Raw genomic sequence first — 18,284 nt, forward strand, 5'->3', positions numbered from 1 at the left:
ATTAGCAGCTCTCAGTAGGTTTTCTATGGGAATTTAATTGAAGGCATAGCTACAAACTTCATATCTGTCCTTTGTTGAACCGGAGAAAGGGTAGATCAATGGCGTGGTTTGGCTTTAGTGCTTTATCGTCCCAATGCAACTCAGACCATGATGGAAGCCGTAGTAGAGGGCTCCGGATAACATCAACCACCGGAGGTTCTTAACTGTGCACTGACATCGGTCAGTACACGGGCGTGTAGCACTTCGCGTCCGTCAAAATGCGACCGTCGCGGCCGGGTTCAAACCCGCGTCCTTTTTTGTTAGCAGCTGAGCGCCGTTACAACTGAGCCATCGCTACGGCTCGGTAGATCAGTGGGTACCAGTACAATGCTCGTATGCTGCAAGAGCACGGCTTCTGTCCTTGATACACCTACCGCAATTGACCTGCTTTCCCAGCTGCGCATAGGAAATGAGCTGTCGTGCGACATAACACTCCAACAGGCGCAGCTGTAACTATAGATGGTTGTGGTTTTCTGACTATAAACCTGTGGTTGAGCCGTTACAGAGCGCACAGTCAAGAGGAGCTCAAGTAGGCATCATACCGTGAGCAAGCAGGCACTCGTACGCCATGTCTTTGAGTGGAAGGCTAGCACTAGTGACGGGGGGCTCCAGCGGCATCGGTGAGGCTGTCTGCCACGCCCTTGCCGCACAGGGTGCTACAGTGGTTGTCGCGAGCCGTCGCGTGGAAGCAGCCCAGAAAGTAGCGAACTCCCTGCCAGGTCAGTGTTTTTAAATCATTCGCGTGTAATTTTTCGTTTCACTCTTTCGCTAGAGGTTTCGAATTGAGTTGCTTTTTCATTTTTGGCGTCCAAGTGGGCTTTGTAGCAAAGCAAATACAGGGGCCGATTGATGGCCATGTTAGAAATATCAAAAGAACAAGAGCCGAGACAGAACGACGCGTGACGCACGCGCAAACCAACAACCGTTAATTACTCTTTGAAATAGCCGTTTATGCGAATACGATGTAACGATCGCGATAGATGTTATGCATGCAAACAAGCAGTTTAACTTTGCTCGTATCTTGCGGTTCTAGCGCGATTTCAATGCGAAAGCACTAATCCGTAGGTTCAGAATCTAGAAAAACCGTCTCTCGCCGATGTATGTGCGGAGGTTCAGAGCCTAGCAAAGAGAAATCGCATCAATATCCACGAATGGGAGTTCAGCCCGGGTCGGCGCGAACAGAAAACCTTCAATGGCCTCTGCCCGAGACCACTAGGCTACCGCAGCATTTTTTTTTCTTCATTGTCAGTTGTGCAGAACTGACAACAGAGTTGTGTCAGGAGTGCAGAAACACCCCAACTGTCTTGGTTTGAATAACATGAGCCGAACACGCCTGGTGTTAAACTGTACTTGTTCTTGTTCACCTCGTAGAATGGCGCATACCCATCAACTTCCATCTGCTCCCTCCTATGGCACTGCCCGTTCATCGTCTTCTAAGTACTACCGCCAATCTGTGCTTTCGCACTGATTCAAATGTAGTCAACATTCTCCGTGGATTTTTTCTACAGTACACTACAAGCCCAAAAATGTGTCTGAGCAAGAGGGGCATAAATACAATCAATTCAATTGAATTCATTTCAATTTTATTCTACAGTTATACACTGGTTATACACATAAACATACACATATACATTCTTCAGTTATACACATAAAATGAGACAGAACAAATAATATCGTAAAAACCAAATAATAGGCAAGCAATATGAAAAGATCGCTTACAAACTCTTCCATAGGCAATCTGATCTGTAGAGTTGATGCTCTAAAGTTCTTCGGTGTGGAGTTCATTTCATTGAGCTAGTGTGCTTGAGAAAAATGGGTAGAACAAATTATGGCTCTCAAGCTACCTTGTACCAGAAAACAGCTCTTCTTAATTCTAGCAAAGAAATAAAATATCTTATCCATAAGTCCAGAAACAATAGCAGAACCCTCCTAAACTCACATTAATGAAAACGTGTCTAATGATTGTTGAAAGTGTCTGTTAAACTTCTGTTATCATATCTTGATGTGCCTATGGTAACTTGCCTTTAAAATTCATGTGTGTTCATTTCACATGTTCTATTACTGTTGCACATGTTACGCTGTGTTACTGCGCCATGTGCCCTAAGGGGGATGGGCCTCGTCAGGCTTGTATGCCTTTTGCCCTCCCCCTCAAGTATGTACACATACTTGAAATAAACATTATTCCTTCCTTCAAAAAAATATGAAAAAGTTGATGCTCGCTCTGTCCGACATGAGTAATTCCGCATGACGATGTCTCGTTAGTCGCAATGTGATGACCTGAAAAAATAGGTGAGCTCACGGTGAGTTTCTTGTTTTCAGTAAGAAGAGAAAGATAAAGTATTGAGTTTCTTTCTCAGTTTTCGATGTGTGCGCGTTAATTTGCGCTATGAAGTTGGTTAAAGAGTGCGTAGTACGATATTTTGGGAGGATCAGTCCAAGAGATCTCCGCTGTATTGTTTTTACTTTCGATTTATCCTGCTGTGCGTATGTAAGGTATATGCTTACCAGAACTGAGATTATTGCTTAAAGTAGCACCTATGTATCAGTATTATTTAACTTACTCAAGCGGGTCATACGGAACGTTATACGGAATTCATGCGCTGTTTCTTTTTCTTAATTTCATCAGTTCAGTCTCGCTTTCCGAGGATCCGATTGATGGATCAGTAAAGCTGTTCTTTTGTCCGCACTGGATGTCAAAAATGCTTCCACGATTTCTCTTTCTGCTGTCTTTTTCACTCCTTACTAGCCCTGTTTTATAAATGTATGGCTTGCATTTTCTTTGAGGTGGTCATAATTCGATGTTATATAGCAACGCTGGGTGATTTTACCACAATCATGCGTATGTTCTTGTAGTCTCGTGTTCACGTGCCTGCCAGACTATATATTACCTCCCATATGACTAAGGACTTCCAATATGATCGCTTTCTTCCATTTAATTAACCTGTTCCAGTGCGCAATTTCGCGCTGTTTTTTGCGCTTTTATTTATCATTGATTATGTTGAAGAGGCCTATATGTTTTCTTGGTGCCTCAAAGAAATCTCTCCATTCTTCCTTTTGTAGTGTCTTTTTCAGTAGCGCGTGGATAAAACGTTCCTACGACCATATTTAGCATTGAAGGGGCTGTGAGCTCATGAAATATTTTGCCTCAAGAAGTCCTTCTAGGGTCTCCCGGGTCTATACTTCTAAACCTTAGGTTGTGTATTTCCTAGTAAAGGGGCAAGCTTTACTAGTTGGTGGACGTCCATGTTGAACATGGTGTTACAGCGCCAGAAAACACGGACAAGACAAGCGGAGCAGGAGTGAACAGGACACGTGCAGATTGCCAATGGAAATTTATTGGATGAAAGATAACATACACAGAGTAAACAGAAACCACGTGCTCAGGGCTATCAATTCGCTGCCGTCACAACTTTGGGTCCAAAAACCCCATCTCACAACCAACAACAAAGTTGGAAGGCCTGTTTGCCTGTTTAAAAACTTTGTCTCATCTATACGCTGAAGGCACACCTTCTTTGTCGTTTTTTTCGCACACACTGCAACGTTTTGCAACGTGGGAATAGTCAGCAGACAGTAGATAGTTAAAACATTCCTTTAAACGCATATTAACACACCGTCTCTTCGGCCCGGCATAAACGCATCCTCAGGGAAAAGAATTCGTAGACCACGGCGCACGCGCAAGATACCTACCGTGGCTTGTGGTTTACACGGCAGACAAAGGAGCTGTGGCTACTTGTATTTTCAGCCTTTCTCTAGACACGTGCACATAAAGGCACCATCTTCGAAGGCAGCAGAAAAGTGCTACATTCACCCCACAAAGGTGCGCAACGTGCGGAGTGTTGCTTGTTTTCTCTGGCTACTTTGTAAAATGAGTTCTCCGCTAGTTGCTTTTGTGCTTCTGTAATGTTATCTGCCTTATTGACGACAACAATTCCATCACACTTTCAGCTGGCTTGATCTAAGCCGCAAAGGTTTTGACCTTTTCATCTGGAGGGGAAAACACGAAAAGGAAATGCAAACTCTTAGTCATGAGCGCACACACCTGTCCTGGCTATCTTTCGCTGTGGCCGCGCGCAACGGTGCGACGCGCATACGAAATTTAACTAGTCAAAGGGTTCTCGGCCAATGGCACAAGCGGCGCTCAGAAAACGTGCAGTACATAGGTGTTCCGTGGACCTCATCAACATGTACATGCAGGAGCTGAAGTAACACTTGTTTCTGGGCTTATCGGTGCATTATTCTTCGTACAAAATTTAGCGCAAAACACAAGACACTGACAAGAAAGGCGGACAGGACAACGCGCTACTGACAACTGATCCTTTATTGAAAAGAAACACGTAATATATAGGCACACCGTAGCACCACCTATCAGCTGCAGCAAACGTCAGAATGGTGTAAAGGGTCATAAATGCGATAAAAGACACAAGGACTAAAAACACGACGTCGCTAAAAAATGGTAAAAAGCGGTGAAATAACATGAATAAATAACATGAATAAATAACATAAATAAGCATTACACATGGTGTGTAGGGCCAAAGAAACATGGCTGAATGGAATCCAACAGGATGATAACAAAACGATATTGCATGGAGAAAGTAACAAATGCAGTACAAAAAACACGTGAAGAAAGAAAACCCTAATAAAAAAGGCCTGTGCACTGAACACTTCAGCTTACATTGAGGGAAAAAAAACACCTGTACACATGCTTGTATTCAGGAAAACCTTTCTAAAAAGCATTCTTCCGTTTTGTGCAAGAAGATAGATGCATTGCTAACAGCAACTGTTATTTCGCCGCTTTTTATCGTATTTAGCTACGTCGTGTTTTTAGTCCTTGTGTCTTTTATCGCATTTGTGGCTTTTTACATCATTCTGACGTTTGCTGCAGCCAATAGGTGGTGTGACGGTGTGCCTATATATTACGTGTTGAGTTGTCAGTTATTACGGATCAGTTGTCAGTAGCGCGTTGTCCTGTCCGCCTTTCTTGTGAGTGTCTTGTGTTTTGCGATAACTTTTGTACGAAGAATACATGCAGGAGAACGTGCCGAAGAAAGTGAGGTTTATTGTAGACGTTTCGGCGCTCCCTGACGAAGGCCGGACCCCGGCAAAAAAAAAAAACGGTAATAAACCACCGTTTTAGTTCGTGCGTTCCACCTTCACACATGTAGTACTGGATTGAGGAGAATTTCGACGAAGCAGAAACATGCATGACTCTTGATGATGTATTTTTATGGCACAAGGACATCTGTGGCCAAAGGGCGCCTTGGCACAGAGTACTGTTGTCTACTCCAGGTTGGTTCAGAGACCCATTTCCCAAGCTTTTCACCCTAAATAGCTCGATTACCAGACCAGGTGGACGCTTGTACCCACGGTATCAGCGCTGGGTATCATGCGGCTCTGGTGATCGATCACCTGCATGCGAGGTGAATGCTGAAATCATCCGTGTTTCACTGCGGTTACATACATTTTCTTGAGTGGCGATGCGAAGACTATCTTGCGATAGTTCCCGAAAATGAAAGTCACTATGGTTTTCATAAGGGATTCACGAACTAAGTAGATTTTGTAGCTTTCCGAGCCTCTTGATTTTAAAGTGTGGCCCGATAACTGATGACCGTATCTTCCTGGACTTTATGCCATCTTCTACTACCGCTCTTACACTACCCGCCGGAACCTGTGATTTTGTCTACAGCACATGACGAATCACCTTCGAGGAGTATCGGGGCGTACTTACCTCCATTGGTGTAGCACGTCCTGCAATACACCCTGTTTATGCAAACGTTTTAGTCCCTCGATGTACAAACCCATGTAGTTCGACTCGCAACGCTGCGACTGTGGAACACTGGAATCATGAGGCGTGCTACTTTAAAGATCGTGTACGGAATTTCTGCTGGCACCGACGACACGTTTTCCCCTTGAATATGGCTTTGAATGGTTTCCATCGGAGCGTGTTCCCCCACTGGACGTTCTCCACCTCATCTTCGAGGCTGTTCACTACTGACGAGTTATATCCAGCAGCTGTTATCGCAACGTAGTGGACGTCTCACCTATATCCTTGCGTGGACATGTGCCCACGAGACCTACGGAACAAAATTTCTCCATTCGTCGACCTTTCTTGCGGCAAGAGACTAAAAGCCTGCCCTACAAAAAGGAGCCTACTTCGAAAAAATTGTCCACTCCCGCAACAGTGGAGGCAAGTCCAAGAAGAAGAACGGAACAAACTGGAACGATACACTAAAAAAGGCTACTTAGATGTTTCGCGTATTATCTTTGATCATTGCCAATCGTCCTTTAAACAAAACGACAATTGCACGCCGATCTTACCTTCAAACCTTCAGTGTACACATTGTTAGCTGAATATCGAGCGAAGTCGCAAAAATTGAAGCGAAAAAAATCAGAGACCTGCTACGCTAATACTCTGCGTCCTCGTTACTTGTTTATGGGATTTAACGTCCAAAGCTACTCAGGCAATGAGGGCCACCGTAGTGGAGAGGTCCGTATAATTTCGACCATCGGGCGTTTTTCAACTTGCACTAAAACCACGCAAGACTCGGGCCTCTAGCATTTCACCTCCATCGAATCTGAACCGCCGCGCCCAAGATCGAACCCCCGTCTTTCGTATCAGCAGCCGAGCACAGCACCACGGCACCGGCTCCTACTCTACAAGGTGACGTATATGCTAATATACCGTTTCAAAAAAATTCAGGGGGCACTTTGACTGTCTAAAGTGGGTAGAGGCGGAAGCGTTTTCCGCACCACCTTCGCTGTTTCTGCGATCCAACTTCGAAAAAATTGTCCACTCCCGCAACAGTGGAGGCAAGTCCAAGAAGAAGAACGGAACAAACTGGAACGATACACTAAAAAAGGCTACGTAGATGTTTCGCGTATTATCTTTGATCATTGCCAATCGTCCTTTAAACAAAACGACAATTGCACGCCGATCTTACCTTCAAACCTTCAGTGTACACAAGTTCTACAAGGTGACGTATGTGCTAATATACCGTTTCAAAAAAATTCAGGGGGCACTTTGACTGTCTAAAGTGGGTAGAGGCGGAAGCGTTTTCCGCACCACCTTCGCTGTTTCTGTGGCACCGGTGGTGCAACATATAATTGAGTACTAATTACTAAGTGATGACAAATCAGTAATTAATGGTTAATTACTGATTAATGCCTGAATACTAATTAACTGCTAATTAATGACGCTTAAGCTTCGCCTTTAGGAGTGGAACGCGACAGCGCGTTGTAGCGCTGCCAGGGAGTTCACGGAACACCACCCGTTCAGCGCGATGCCTTGCCCTTTGAACGCAACGCTTTTTAAGGCGGAAGCCTTTAGTGTCTCATCGTTGTAAACAGCAGTTGTCGACAGAAAATGTCACGCTTTTCAATTGGTGGAAACGGTCGTGACGTCACTGTGCTCGAATTTCAAGTGGGGCCAATTGCACTTTGGCTAGTAACCATACAACCAATTGAAGGAATCGTAATAGTGATGCTCCAAGTAAGTGGGACTGAGCTTAGTTAATTGCTTAATTACCCAATTAGCCTAATTAGCTTTACTAGTCAGGCCATATAAATAAATAAAAGCGATTCAGAAATTGGTCGAGCTCAAGAATCGAACCCCGGTCTTCGGCGTGAGAGACGAGCACGCTGTCCACTCCGCCATGCCAGCTCGATTGTTTGGACTGAACAAAGGCGCGTCTAGTGAATACGGTGTCTTCACTCACTCTCATCCTCCTCCATTCCCCTCCGGCGAGGTTTAGGTGTCCACCGACAAATGAGAGACAGATGCATTTCCTTTCCTCAAAAACCAATTTACCGACAAGCGAGGCGTAGAACCGAATGGGCGATGGCGTTCTATGGACTCCTTGGCAGCGTTGCAAGACGCTGTCGTGTTCCACTCTTAGGGGCGAAGCTTAACATCTTAACCACACATCAGTGACCACACTTTAGGTAAAAAAAGTGCCCCCCTGAGTTTTAACGGGTGTCCACCGAGATATGTGAGACAATTACTGCGTAATTTCCTTTCCTCAAATACAATTTTCATTTTCATTACGGCTCCTCTTTATCTTCTTTCACTCCCAATTCCTCCCTTCCTCTACGGTGCGGTTCAGGTGTCCACCGAGATGACAGAGAATTACTGCGCCATTTCCTTTCCTCAAAAACCGTTGCGTTCAAAGGGTAAGGCATCGCGCCGAACGGGTGGTGGCGTTCCGTGGACTCCCTGGCAGCGCTACAACGCGCTGTCGCGTTCCACTCCTAAAGGCGAAGCTTAAGCGTCATTAATTAGCAGTTAATTAGTATTCAGGCATTAATCAGTAATTAACCATTAATTACTGATTTGTCATCACTTAGTAATTAGTACTCAATTATATGTTGCACCACCGGTGCCACAGAAACAGCGAAGGTGGTGCGGAAAACGCTTCCGCCTCTACCCACTTTAGACAGTCAAAGTGCCCCCTGACTTTTTTGAGGAAAGGAAATGGCGCAGTAGTTCTCTGTCATCTCGGTGCACACCTGAACCGCACCGTAGAGGAAGGGAGGAAGTGGGAGTGAAAGAAGATAGATAAAGAGGAGCCGTAATGAAGAAAATGAAAATTGTATTTGAGGAAAGGAAATTACGCAGTAACTGTCTCACAAAATTCAGGGGGCACTTTTTTGACCTAAAGTGTGGTCACTGATGCCCCTAAGAGTGGAACGCGACAGCGTCTTGCAACGCTGCCAAGGAGTCCATAGAACGACATCGCCCATTCGGTTCTACGCCTCGCTCGTCTGTAAATTGGTTTTTGAGGAAAGGAAATGTATCTGTCTCTCATTTGTCGGTGGACACCTAAACCTCGCGGGAAGGGAATGGAGGAGGATGAGAGTGAGTGAAGACACCGTATTCACTAGACGCGCCTTTGTTCATTCCAAACCATCGAGCTGTCATGGCGTAGTGGATAGCATGCTCGTCTCTCACGCCGAAGACCGGGGTTCGATTCCCGAGCTCGACCAATTTCTTAATCGGTTTTATTTATTTATATGGCCTGACTAGTAAAGCTAATTAGGCTAATTGGGTAATTAAGCGATTAACTAAGCTCTGTCCCACTTGGAGCATCACTATACGATCCCTTCAATTGGTTGCATGGTTACTAGCCAAAGTACAATTGGCCCCGTTTGAAATTCGCGCACTGTGACGTCACGACCGTTTCCACCAATTGAAAAGCGTGACATTTTCTGTCGACAACTGCTGCTTACAACCATGAGACATTAAAGGCTTCCGCCGTAATAAACGTCTACAAAATATTCCATTTCGTCGTATCTGTAGTTGAACTCAGCGTACTGTCGCGCGGCTTGAACTTGTGTTTAGCGACAGGCGGTTTAGGGAAGTTTCAGCTCGTAAGAAATTTAGAAAACTTTGCGTCCTATGACACTGCGAATCTTCTTTCGAGAACGGATCTCGTGTTCTCATATGCCAATATATTCGCTCTGGACCTGACGTGCTAAAACGCTAGAAATGCCTCGACCTACACATATCCGCTCTACAACAAGACATCCTAAAGTTTATGAAAAGTGCCCTCCTTTTAGAGGTAACCTTAAAAAGAATAAAAAGGATTGATTCGATACACAACCACGATGGTATTGCTCACAAGCTCAACTGATTACTAACCTAAGAAATGCGGTGGGCTGCCTCACGCGGTGCACTTTCAACGGCAAGTGTGTGATGCAAGCGTAGTTTAGAGGTCTGCCCGTGATGGCTCCGACGCCGACCTTTTGTTTAAGACATCTGCAATCTACTGGTGGAAAGCGATGCACATGAAGACGTTTTTTGTGAGGATATCAGTACCAGCAACTCCGCTCTGCAACAATGATCAGACCCTGAGCTACAACGTTTCACCAACTGCTTTGAGAGCAAGACTTTTTTTTTAATGCGATGTTGATTGCCTCAGGGCATAAAACGGTATGTAATGATAGATGAGGATGTCTAAATAAATGAGTAAAGGTTCGCTGATCTAATGAAATTGAGCAGTGAACGATGAGGAGGTACTTGTGTGCAAGCGGTGTATGAAACACTGTTGTCGGGCGAAAGACCCGCCGCCGCCAGGCGCCGAATTCTTGTCGGCTTAAACGCTGGGCAAACCCACAGCAGGTGGTGAATGTCGGCCTTAAGATTTCGGTTCTCGCAGACTGGACACCCGGGGCGGGGATATACATCTTCAAATTGCGGCCACTTTCGTGTAACGGCCGGAGTTAGGGCAACCCTGACCCGGATCCTCCGAAGCGCAACCTCCTCTGCACGGGTAAGACCACGGGGGAGGGTTACTGCACACGGAGGGATTAGAGCACATGTGCGGCGCCGGAGGTGTTCCTTTTTTGTTAAAAGGAGGGTGGTGTCATCCAGTGTTAGGACTCGAGGCGACTCGAAGTTGGGGTCACAAGGTGGGTCGCAGAATCTGCACGGCTTTGCGAACTCAGGAGGTCTCGTGGGACCCACACTGAATTCGGATTGGCTGCGGGATGCGTGCCGCGAGACGATGGATGTCCTGACAAATGCCTGGGGTGCGACTGACGCATCGTAGTAGACGTATGACGTGAAGGCCGTCGGTGCGGATGACAATACGAGCCGTAGGTAGTAGAGGAAGGGCGGCCACTGAGCAAAGTGCCTCTTGAACGGCAAGCATCTCCGCACAGGAGGAAGGAGGTTCTGGGAAGCGAAACCTGGACGTTTTTTTCAGGGCAGGCTTGCAAGGGCAGTAAATTGCAGTAGTGGTTTCGCAAGCCTGGATGCCTGCGCCAACGTATAAAACGCTAGTACCATGCGCCATATGGGCGTCTTCTTGTGTAATTCGTTCGCGAACGGCGCCGCCGCGAGGGTAGATGATAGCCGACTTAGATCAGTTGGTTTGTTATCGCTCAGAGTTACAAAATGCCAGGGAGGGAGAACTGGCGGAGGCGGCTGTAGAATGGAGTGCGAGGAAGCATACGCCCTGAGTGCACACGTTGCGTATGTAAAGTTAGACTTAAGCTGGCGAGCATCACGTCTTTGCTGCACCACCTCATCTAGAGTATTCAGCTGCGCATGTTCTTCGAGCGCCACGATCGGGGTGATGCGGGGAAGGCAAGTGATGACCCTCATTGCCTCTCGATTAACGGCTTCAAGGTGATCCCACTGAGCCCTCGTCAAATGCTGGAATTGGGCTTGGTACACGAGGCGCGGCTGCACAGCCGCCCGCACCAACTGCCTTGCAACATAAGAGCGGGCGCCGGCAGTTTCAGACTTCTTTGCCACCACTTGTACTCAGGCGTATGTAATCATTATTCTGCATGAAGAACTGTCTCCCCGTAAACAAAAATTCTGCTCCTAACATGGCCACCTACTTCCTTGCAATTTGCACAAGCCTACGACAAGAAATTTGGCTAAACTTCATAAAATGAATCGTCAGCTGGACACCTTGTATATTGCTTAGACACTCCGTTGAACTGCACCACTACCACGAGCCAAGGCTGTCCGCCGACGTAGCACACAACACAAAGATCTGTTGAGACTGTCATTGACGAAACGCTCAACCACTAGGTGAGCTCGACTTTTGGTTCACATTGTGTCATCAACAAATATATTCCAGCCTATTACAATGTGTCTACTCGGAACTTTTCTGACGTCTACATCTGGTAACACTTGAATATTATAGTGACTGACTACTTCACTCGTTATGCCGAAACCCCAGACCTGTCGTAACCGTCTGAGCTAAAGAAGCCAAATTGATCATTCAACAGGTTGTTGAACAGAGCACGTGCATTCCATTCTGCGGTAACGTCACACAGGCGTCCGAGGAAACACTGCCTATTATCCAGAGATCAAAGAGCTTAGAATACGCTTACACAATACGATAGCGGACCACTTCGCCATGTACATCGACACTGCACAGAAGACCTGGGACTCCCCTACCTGATTGTGCCCTTCGACGCTTGCGTCGAGCAGATGGCCAGCTTTTATTCATTCCAGGTCGTCGACTGCAGAGAGGCCACAGCCCCGTGCTGTCGAATGACACCGATGATGGCAACCTAGAAGTCGCAGTGCACCCACCTATGGCAACGCGATGTCGAATACTATCCAGGCGACAAAGCGTGGATGTGGGCAGCAATCCGCCATCGGTGAATTAGTGAAAAGCTATTACAGCTCTTTAATGGGCGTATAGGATACTTCGACGGCTGTGTAACCTGTAATAATATGGTTCGCGGTGAAGCGAAGGTCTCCCTGCGGAGCCACTGTCGTCCGCAAGTGAAGCATATGGTGTGCCTGAGCGTATCACATGCGCCAAAGTTTTTTATAATCTAGGGTTCATTCCACTGGTTTTTTTTTTCGGTGCAAGAATAGCGCTGATGATTGTTTAGGAAAGAGATAATATCGCGAATATGTACAATATGTGTTCATTTTCTTTGCTCGACTCCTCCGGCACGCGATCTTATCAACTGATGACGCCCGAAGTCCCTCTGGGACGATCGTAGCTGGTCAAGCCTGCATCTAGTGTATGAGTTAACATTGCCTTTCACTAAAATGTTTTCGGTTACCTTTAAATTCAACCCTCCCGAAATCAGCGGTGGTTCGGTGCTGGCATTCCACCGAGTGCTCCTGCTGCTATCGGGGTAACCGAGTGTGCTTCCTTGTGGCAGCATCTCAAACCGATAAATAGTATTCAGTTTTTGAGCCTCCTCCACCTGTCTTCAGTCAGGACTAACTGCGGTCTGTTCGATTTTACAATGTCAGATATACAGCCTGAGTCACAAAATGGTAAGTGGTTGCCAGAGAAGAGCATAAGGCCCGCCATATTCCCTACTCTATTCAATGACAGCTCCGTGATAGCGTTGATTCGCTTACTCGTTTGTCTGTGTGGAGGAATGGTTTATTGTTTAGCAGGGTTTAACATCCCAAAGAGACTGAGGCTATGAAGGACACCGTAGTGAAGGGCTAAGGAAAATTCGACCACCTGAAATTCTTTAACGTGCACTGACTTCGCTCAGTACACGGGCCTCTAGAATTTCGCCTCCATCGAAATTCGACCGCTGCGGCCGGCATCGAGCCTGCGTCTTTCGGGTAAGCAGCCGAGTGCCATAACCACTGAGCCACCGCGGCGGCTGTGTAGAGGAAAGTGAGCTATTTTGATACAGCACCACCAAACGCATGCGGTATAGATTTCTTAGCTTGGAAAATATGTTTCGTGTACCTCTGCCTTGCTAGCATGCGATCCAAGTGGCAATTCAACCTTAAATTTTCGAAACTCATTCCGTCGCGTGTAATCTCCCGCTCTGGCTTTTACCTCCACAGGGGATACAAAACACTGTGCGATGTACGTTGACGTCGGTGAGACGTCATCCGTGGACGAACTTTTCCACAACATCCGCATCACGTTTCGGCAGCCTCTGAGTATCGTCGTGAACTCTGCTGGAATTTCCGCCATCTCACCTATCACTGAATGCACTGACGAGACGTTCGATGAACTCATCAGGATTAATTTGAAGGTAGTATGACAATAGGGTGGTATTCTTTGAGTTCACTTTAACTTGTTGCGTTTATATTGCATTTATGGAAGTTTCCCTCATGAAGGGATAAATGCATAAGCACTAACGTACTCTTTTAGCGGTGCTCTTCTAACTACTAGTAGCACACTATTTACTAAAAGACGAAACTAAAGAGATGTTACTAGGCGCAGCATCTTCCATAGATTTCTGAAGCAAATAAGCTGCGGCTAGCGGAAAGTAAAGTGACGGGGATATGGTTTGGTTTATGCGATTTAACGTCCCAAAGCGACTAAGGCTATGAGAGACGCCTGACGGGGATATGGGGCTTATGGATATATAAGTACGCAAAAATAGAAGCAATAGCTAAAGTATCCTCGGGTTATTCACGATCACCTGCACTATGGCCTCCTTCTAGAAAAGTGTGGATTTGGCAGGGAAAATGCGCTTAACCTTCGGACCGCATAAAAGGGCATGCCTGGGATACTACAGGACAATATTCTGACCTACAAAACTGACAGAGACAAATAAGACAGTCACACAGGAGGGTTTTCAAATGCCCGTCACGTTTTTCCTATAAGCACATGTCCGGTGAAATATGCAACAGGAGTCGTGTGCTGCTTATACCCTGAGGAGGAGTTAGACACGTCCTTCGGTATCTCTTGAGAAGTCTCAGGATCGCAGGAGTGGCCGGTTGGAGCTTAGATATCGCTCCTTGCAAAAGGGGACTCGCCTCTAGGTGGCACCAATATCAAAATATGAGGGGTAGCTAATGGCTGTAGTATTCAGGGTTTTACTCCTCGGTAAGTACGCTCATGCCCCAGTGGAACCTTTTTAGTATAGTCAGCAGCTCAGCGAAATATGTTCTCTGTCTTTTGACCGCATTCTGACGAGATCGCACTCCAGGTGTATCCTACGAGTCCACGTGCATTCAGTGCGGAGAAAATTTCTTCCAGAAAATCGCGCCTTACTTTATAGTTGCCTGTCGGATTTAGTAGCAGCTATCGCGAAGACACAACTTCCTCTCCAGGCGAGGCTATAGCAGTAGTATGGTAGTTCAGTGTTTTATTTGACATATGATTAAATATGCGCCCGAGTAGAGGCAAAAAAGGCGTGCAAGCCGTACCTCCTGATCTGGCCTGCAGTCCAGCTTCCATGTCATGAGACAAGAATACCGTCGATCGAACAGTCAAACAGATAAGTAATCATTCAGTGAGAAACAAAACACCTTGAATGCTTAGCTCGTCCTGTCTCTCCAAACACGGTCTCCTTTTTGTACCATTTTTTGCGAGCCCTTTAAAGATATCATAATATTTTGCACCACTACATGACAGCATGTTCAAGAATGTATTTGTTTTTCTTTGCCACCTTTTTCCTGCATGATATGTAAAAGTTCCGCTCACAATTTTTCCTTTGCTCGCTCCTTTTTCAGGGAGCCTTCGCAGTAGAGCACCAGCTAGAGATAGAGCACCAGATAGAGCACCAGCTATTACGTAGATAGAATTTCCTTCTCAGGCGAGGCTATAGCAGCAGTATGGTAGTTCAGTGTTTTTATTTGATGGTATGATTAAATATGCACCCGAGTAGAGGCAACAGAAGGCACGATAACCGCACCTCTTGTTGCGGCCCTCACTCCAGCTTCTATGCGAGGAGATAAGAACACCGATGATTGACCATTAAAACGGATCCGAAATCACTCAGTGACGAACAAAACACCTTGAAGGCATAGCTCGCCCTGTCCCAAACGAGGTCTTCTTTGTGTACCATTTATTGCGAGCCCTTTAAAGACATCGCAGCATTTCGCACCACTAAATGTGTCCGCGCTCAAGAATCCATTTGTTTTTCTTTGACTTCTTTTTCCTGCATGATATGTAAAACTTCCGCTCACAATTTTTTCTTCGCTCGCTCCTATTGCAGGGTGCCTTCGCGGTAACTCGTGCAGCCAGCCGAGAAATGCTCCGTTCCGGCGAAAAGTTGCCCGAGGGAGGCGGTGCCATCGTCAACGTTTCAAGCGCGTCGGCCCAGATCTGCGGTGCTACGCACGGGGCATACGCCGCTTCGAAGGCCGGCGTTGACGCCATGACAAAGGCTGCGGCGAAAGAATTGGCCGCCCACGGCATACGATGCAATTCCGTCCTACCTGCATTTACGCTTACTCCAATGACGGCAATTTTGAGCGAAGAGCTCAAGGCTGCAGTTTTGTCCAAGACACCCCTTAAGAGGGCGGCGGAGCCGAGAGAAATCGCTGAGGCCATCGTGTTTTTGTGCTCGCCTAGATCTAGTTCCTACATCACAGGAGCAACGCTCCCAGTAAGCGGAGGATTTTGCATGTGACTTTTCCTCTATGGGATTGGTGCACTGCATGTGTGGGCACCCGTTGGAGACTTCCCTGCGTTCAATATGTAACCAGGAACACCCGTAATTTGACTGACTATATCTTCAGCATAATGTCCAAATATAACGATTTATTTTGCAGGATTAAAGCACCCCTCTGAGAGTTGGTCGTTTTTTGACGCAGCATTATAAGGATTTGTTGTAATTTTGAAAACTGCAATCCGAACTTGTAGTAACGCAACAAGATACTGTTAGATGCTTTGCAGTGATACACAATGACCAAACTCGCTACAAATACCTAGCGTTTGTAGCTGACTGCGCAGATTTTGCGCTGCCAAAGATGTATTGGCGCATATCCTTACAGGAGATGAAATTCTTTCAAAGATTCATGATATCCCACCATGGCGTTTTGTGTCAACTGTATTGCCGAAGCATACTGACGCCCGTCGCGATGTCCTAGCGGTTTTCGGCCTCGGCTACTCATTCGACAAACGTGGAAGTGAATCACGGCCGCGGAGGCTGCATTTCTGTGGAGATGCAACTGAGAAAACACTCACCTGCTCTACAAATATAGGCACACCAGGTTATCTGGATTAGCATCCGTCATATAGGTACCATTCGTAGCTTCGGGGCGCTCAACACCGCATATCACCAAAATCAAAATGAATGCCACACAGTGGACAAACGAGACTATTTCGAAGCAATAACTGCAAGGGGAGAAGAAACAAAAAGGCAGCCTGATGTAGCAAGCACCCCTACCCAAACAGTTCTGGACAAAATATTCGTGAGCGGGAAGCCATTTATGAATCCAATTTTTTCATATAAAGTAAAATTTCACTATAAAAATCCATATATTCTCAAATCACGAATGTTTTCTCCTCATAACGCTTTTGCTGTCATCAGAAGCATTCCGCACTAGTTTTCTAAGGCAGTCTTAACTGTTCGATGCAATGGAAGGAAGCACTTTAAACGAAAGATTCTGTTGCATAACAGAGAATGGACCATCACCTTCAATACTTCCATAGCAACATTTTAGTTTTTCAATTTTCAAAATTTTTGTCCCAGAATGTTGGACATGGAATCGCTACAAGAGCTAGGTTCTGCCGCCAGAGTGGCGGAGCAGGGCGGCAGCTGGTAAGATTAGTGTATTTTAGCGGCATGTATTTGTTTGATATTCTCAGGTCGTTCTGAGATCCTGAGCGACAAAATCCAGACCGGAAACACAGATTAGGTATCGTACGCTGGGAAAATGTTTTTAGTATTCTCGGGTGATGTGCCCTTTTACGCTAGTACTTTTGCAATGAACGTTAGCAAAAATGAAAAGTGTGAAAAACGAAGTAGCTGCTTTTTTAGACCAGCAGCGTACGGGGTCGGTGAAACTTCCCAGACTACAGTGTGGGGCTTTAGAGCAGTAGAACTGGACACTTAAGACAGTTCTGAGGCTACCAATGCCTTTAGAATAAGGATGAGCCTTCCGATTACCATAAACAGATTTTAAGCTTTGTGGGGATCATAAATATCGCCAGAAGACAGCCGAAAACAACACCATTAGGCTCAGGAACTTTTGAACTAGCCTGTACATTGTCAAAGGTGTGCATGAATGCCCGAACTGTGCTTATTACACCTTAAATCTGCCTGCAGGTCTACACTGTTCTCTTTGTTAATCATGGTAAACAGCTAACATCTGCTTTTTTATAATGACCCTAACTTCCTGGGTAACGTCCTGGGCAGACCCAACATGAACATGAAAAAACTTATATCAGCGTGTTCATAAAAAGATCCAAAACTGCTCTGTCTTCCACTGAAACTTCAGTGCTGAAGATAACTTTGTTAGAACGGGCGGTGGTAGTGCCACAGAGCATTACCCCGTTACCTTAGGACCAGTGGGCGCCGGACGCGCCGAACCTCCCCGCACGACGACCTCGGAGGGGTTAAGAGGCCCTTTCTGGGAAAGGGTCGGGAGAGTCGTGGTGGGGGCGGTGGGGATGGAGGCGGGGTTGTCGGTCAGTGTGTGTGGTGTTGTTGACTGGCCGTGGTCAGTGATGTAGTGTGCCGCCTTTTCTCCTCCTTGGAATAAATGGTGGTTGGTGTGTTGCAGAAAAGAAAGTGTGTGGTGGCGAGTGGTTATAGTAACGCCTAACGGATCACTTCGTTACTACACTAATTTCTGGTGCCGAAATCAGGGAACGACTCTGCAACATCAACGCACCACCAAGATCGTCTCTTCGAAAGACATGGAGATCTCGAAGAAAAGGAACAAGGCCCTGCGAACTCAAGCAACGCGTCTGACTGGTGAGGTAGAATAATTGCAGAGTCTACCGCACTGAACGCCGAGGATCTGGAGGTTATATCAGGCGTCTGCAATTGACTTAACGTCAACTGAACGATGTAGAATACCGCCATCGAGCCTCTGATCACCAAACAGGAAGCCG

The 18,284-nt window shown here is 46.3% G+C and overlaps 1 protein-coding gene across 1 annotated transcript; it reads left to right on the forward strand.

Moving 5' to 3' along the window:
• The first annotated feature begins 490 nt into the window (after positions 1–490).
• Positions 491–15,883, forward strand: LOC149333983 ((3R)-3-hydroxyacyl-CoA dehydrogenase-like). Its single transcript, XM_089556152.1, has 3 exons — positions 491–758; positions 13,328–13,521; positions 15,436–15,883. The coding sequence occupies exons 1-3, from the start codon at positions 608–610 to the stop codon at positions 15,850–15,852; spliced, it is 762 nt and encodes a 253-aa protein (XP_089412278.1). The 5' UTR covers positions 491–607; the 3' UTR covers positions 15,853–15,883.
• The last annotated feature ends 2,401 nt before the right edge of the window (positions 15,884–18,284 follow it).

This window comes from Amblyomma mixtum, chromosome 8, assembly GCF_055824585.1.
Source record: "Amblyomma mixtum isolate Tamu chromosome 8, ASM5582458v1, whole genome shotgun sequence".
Lineage (NCBI taxonomy): Eukaryota > Metazoa > Arthropoda > Arachnida > Ixodida > Ixodidae > Amblyomma > Amblyomma mixtum.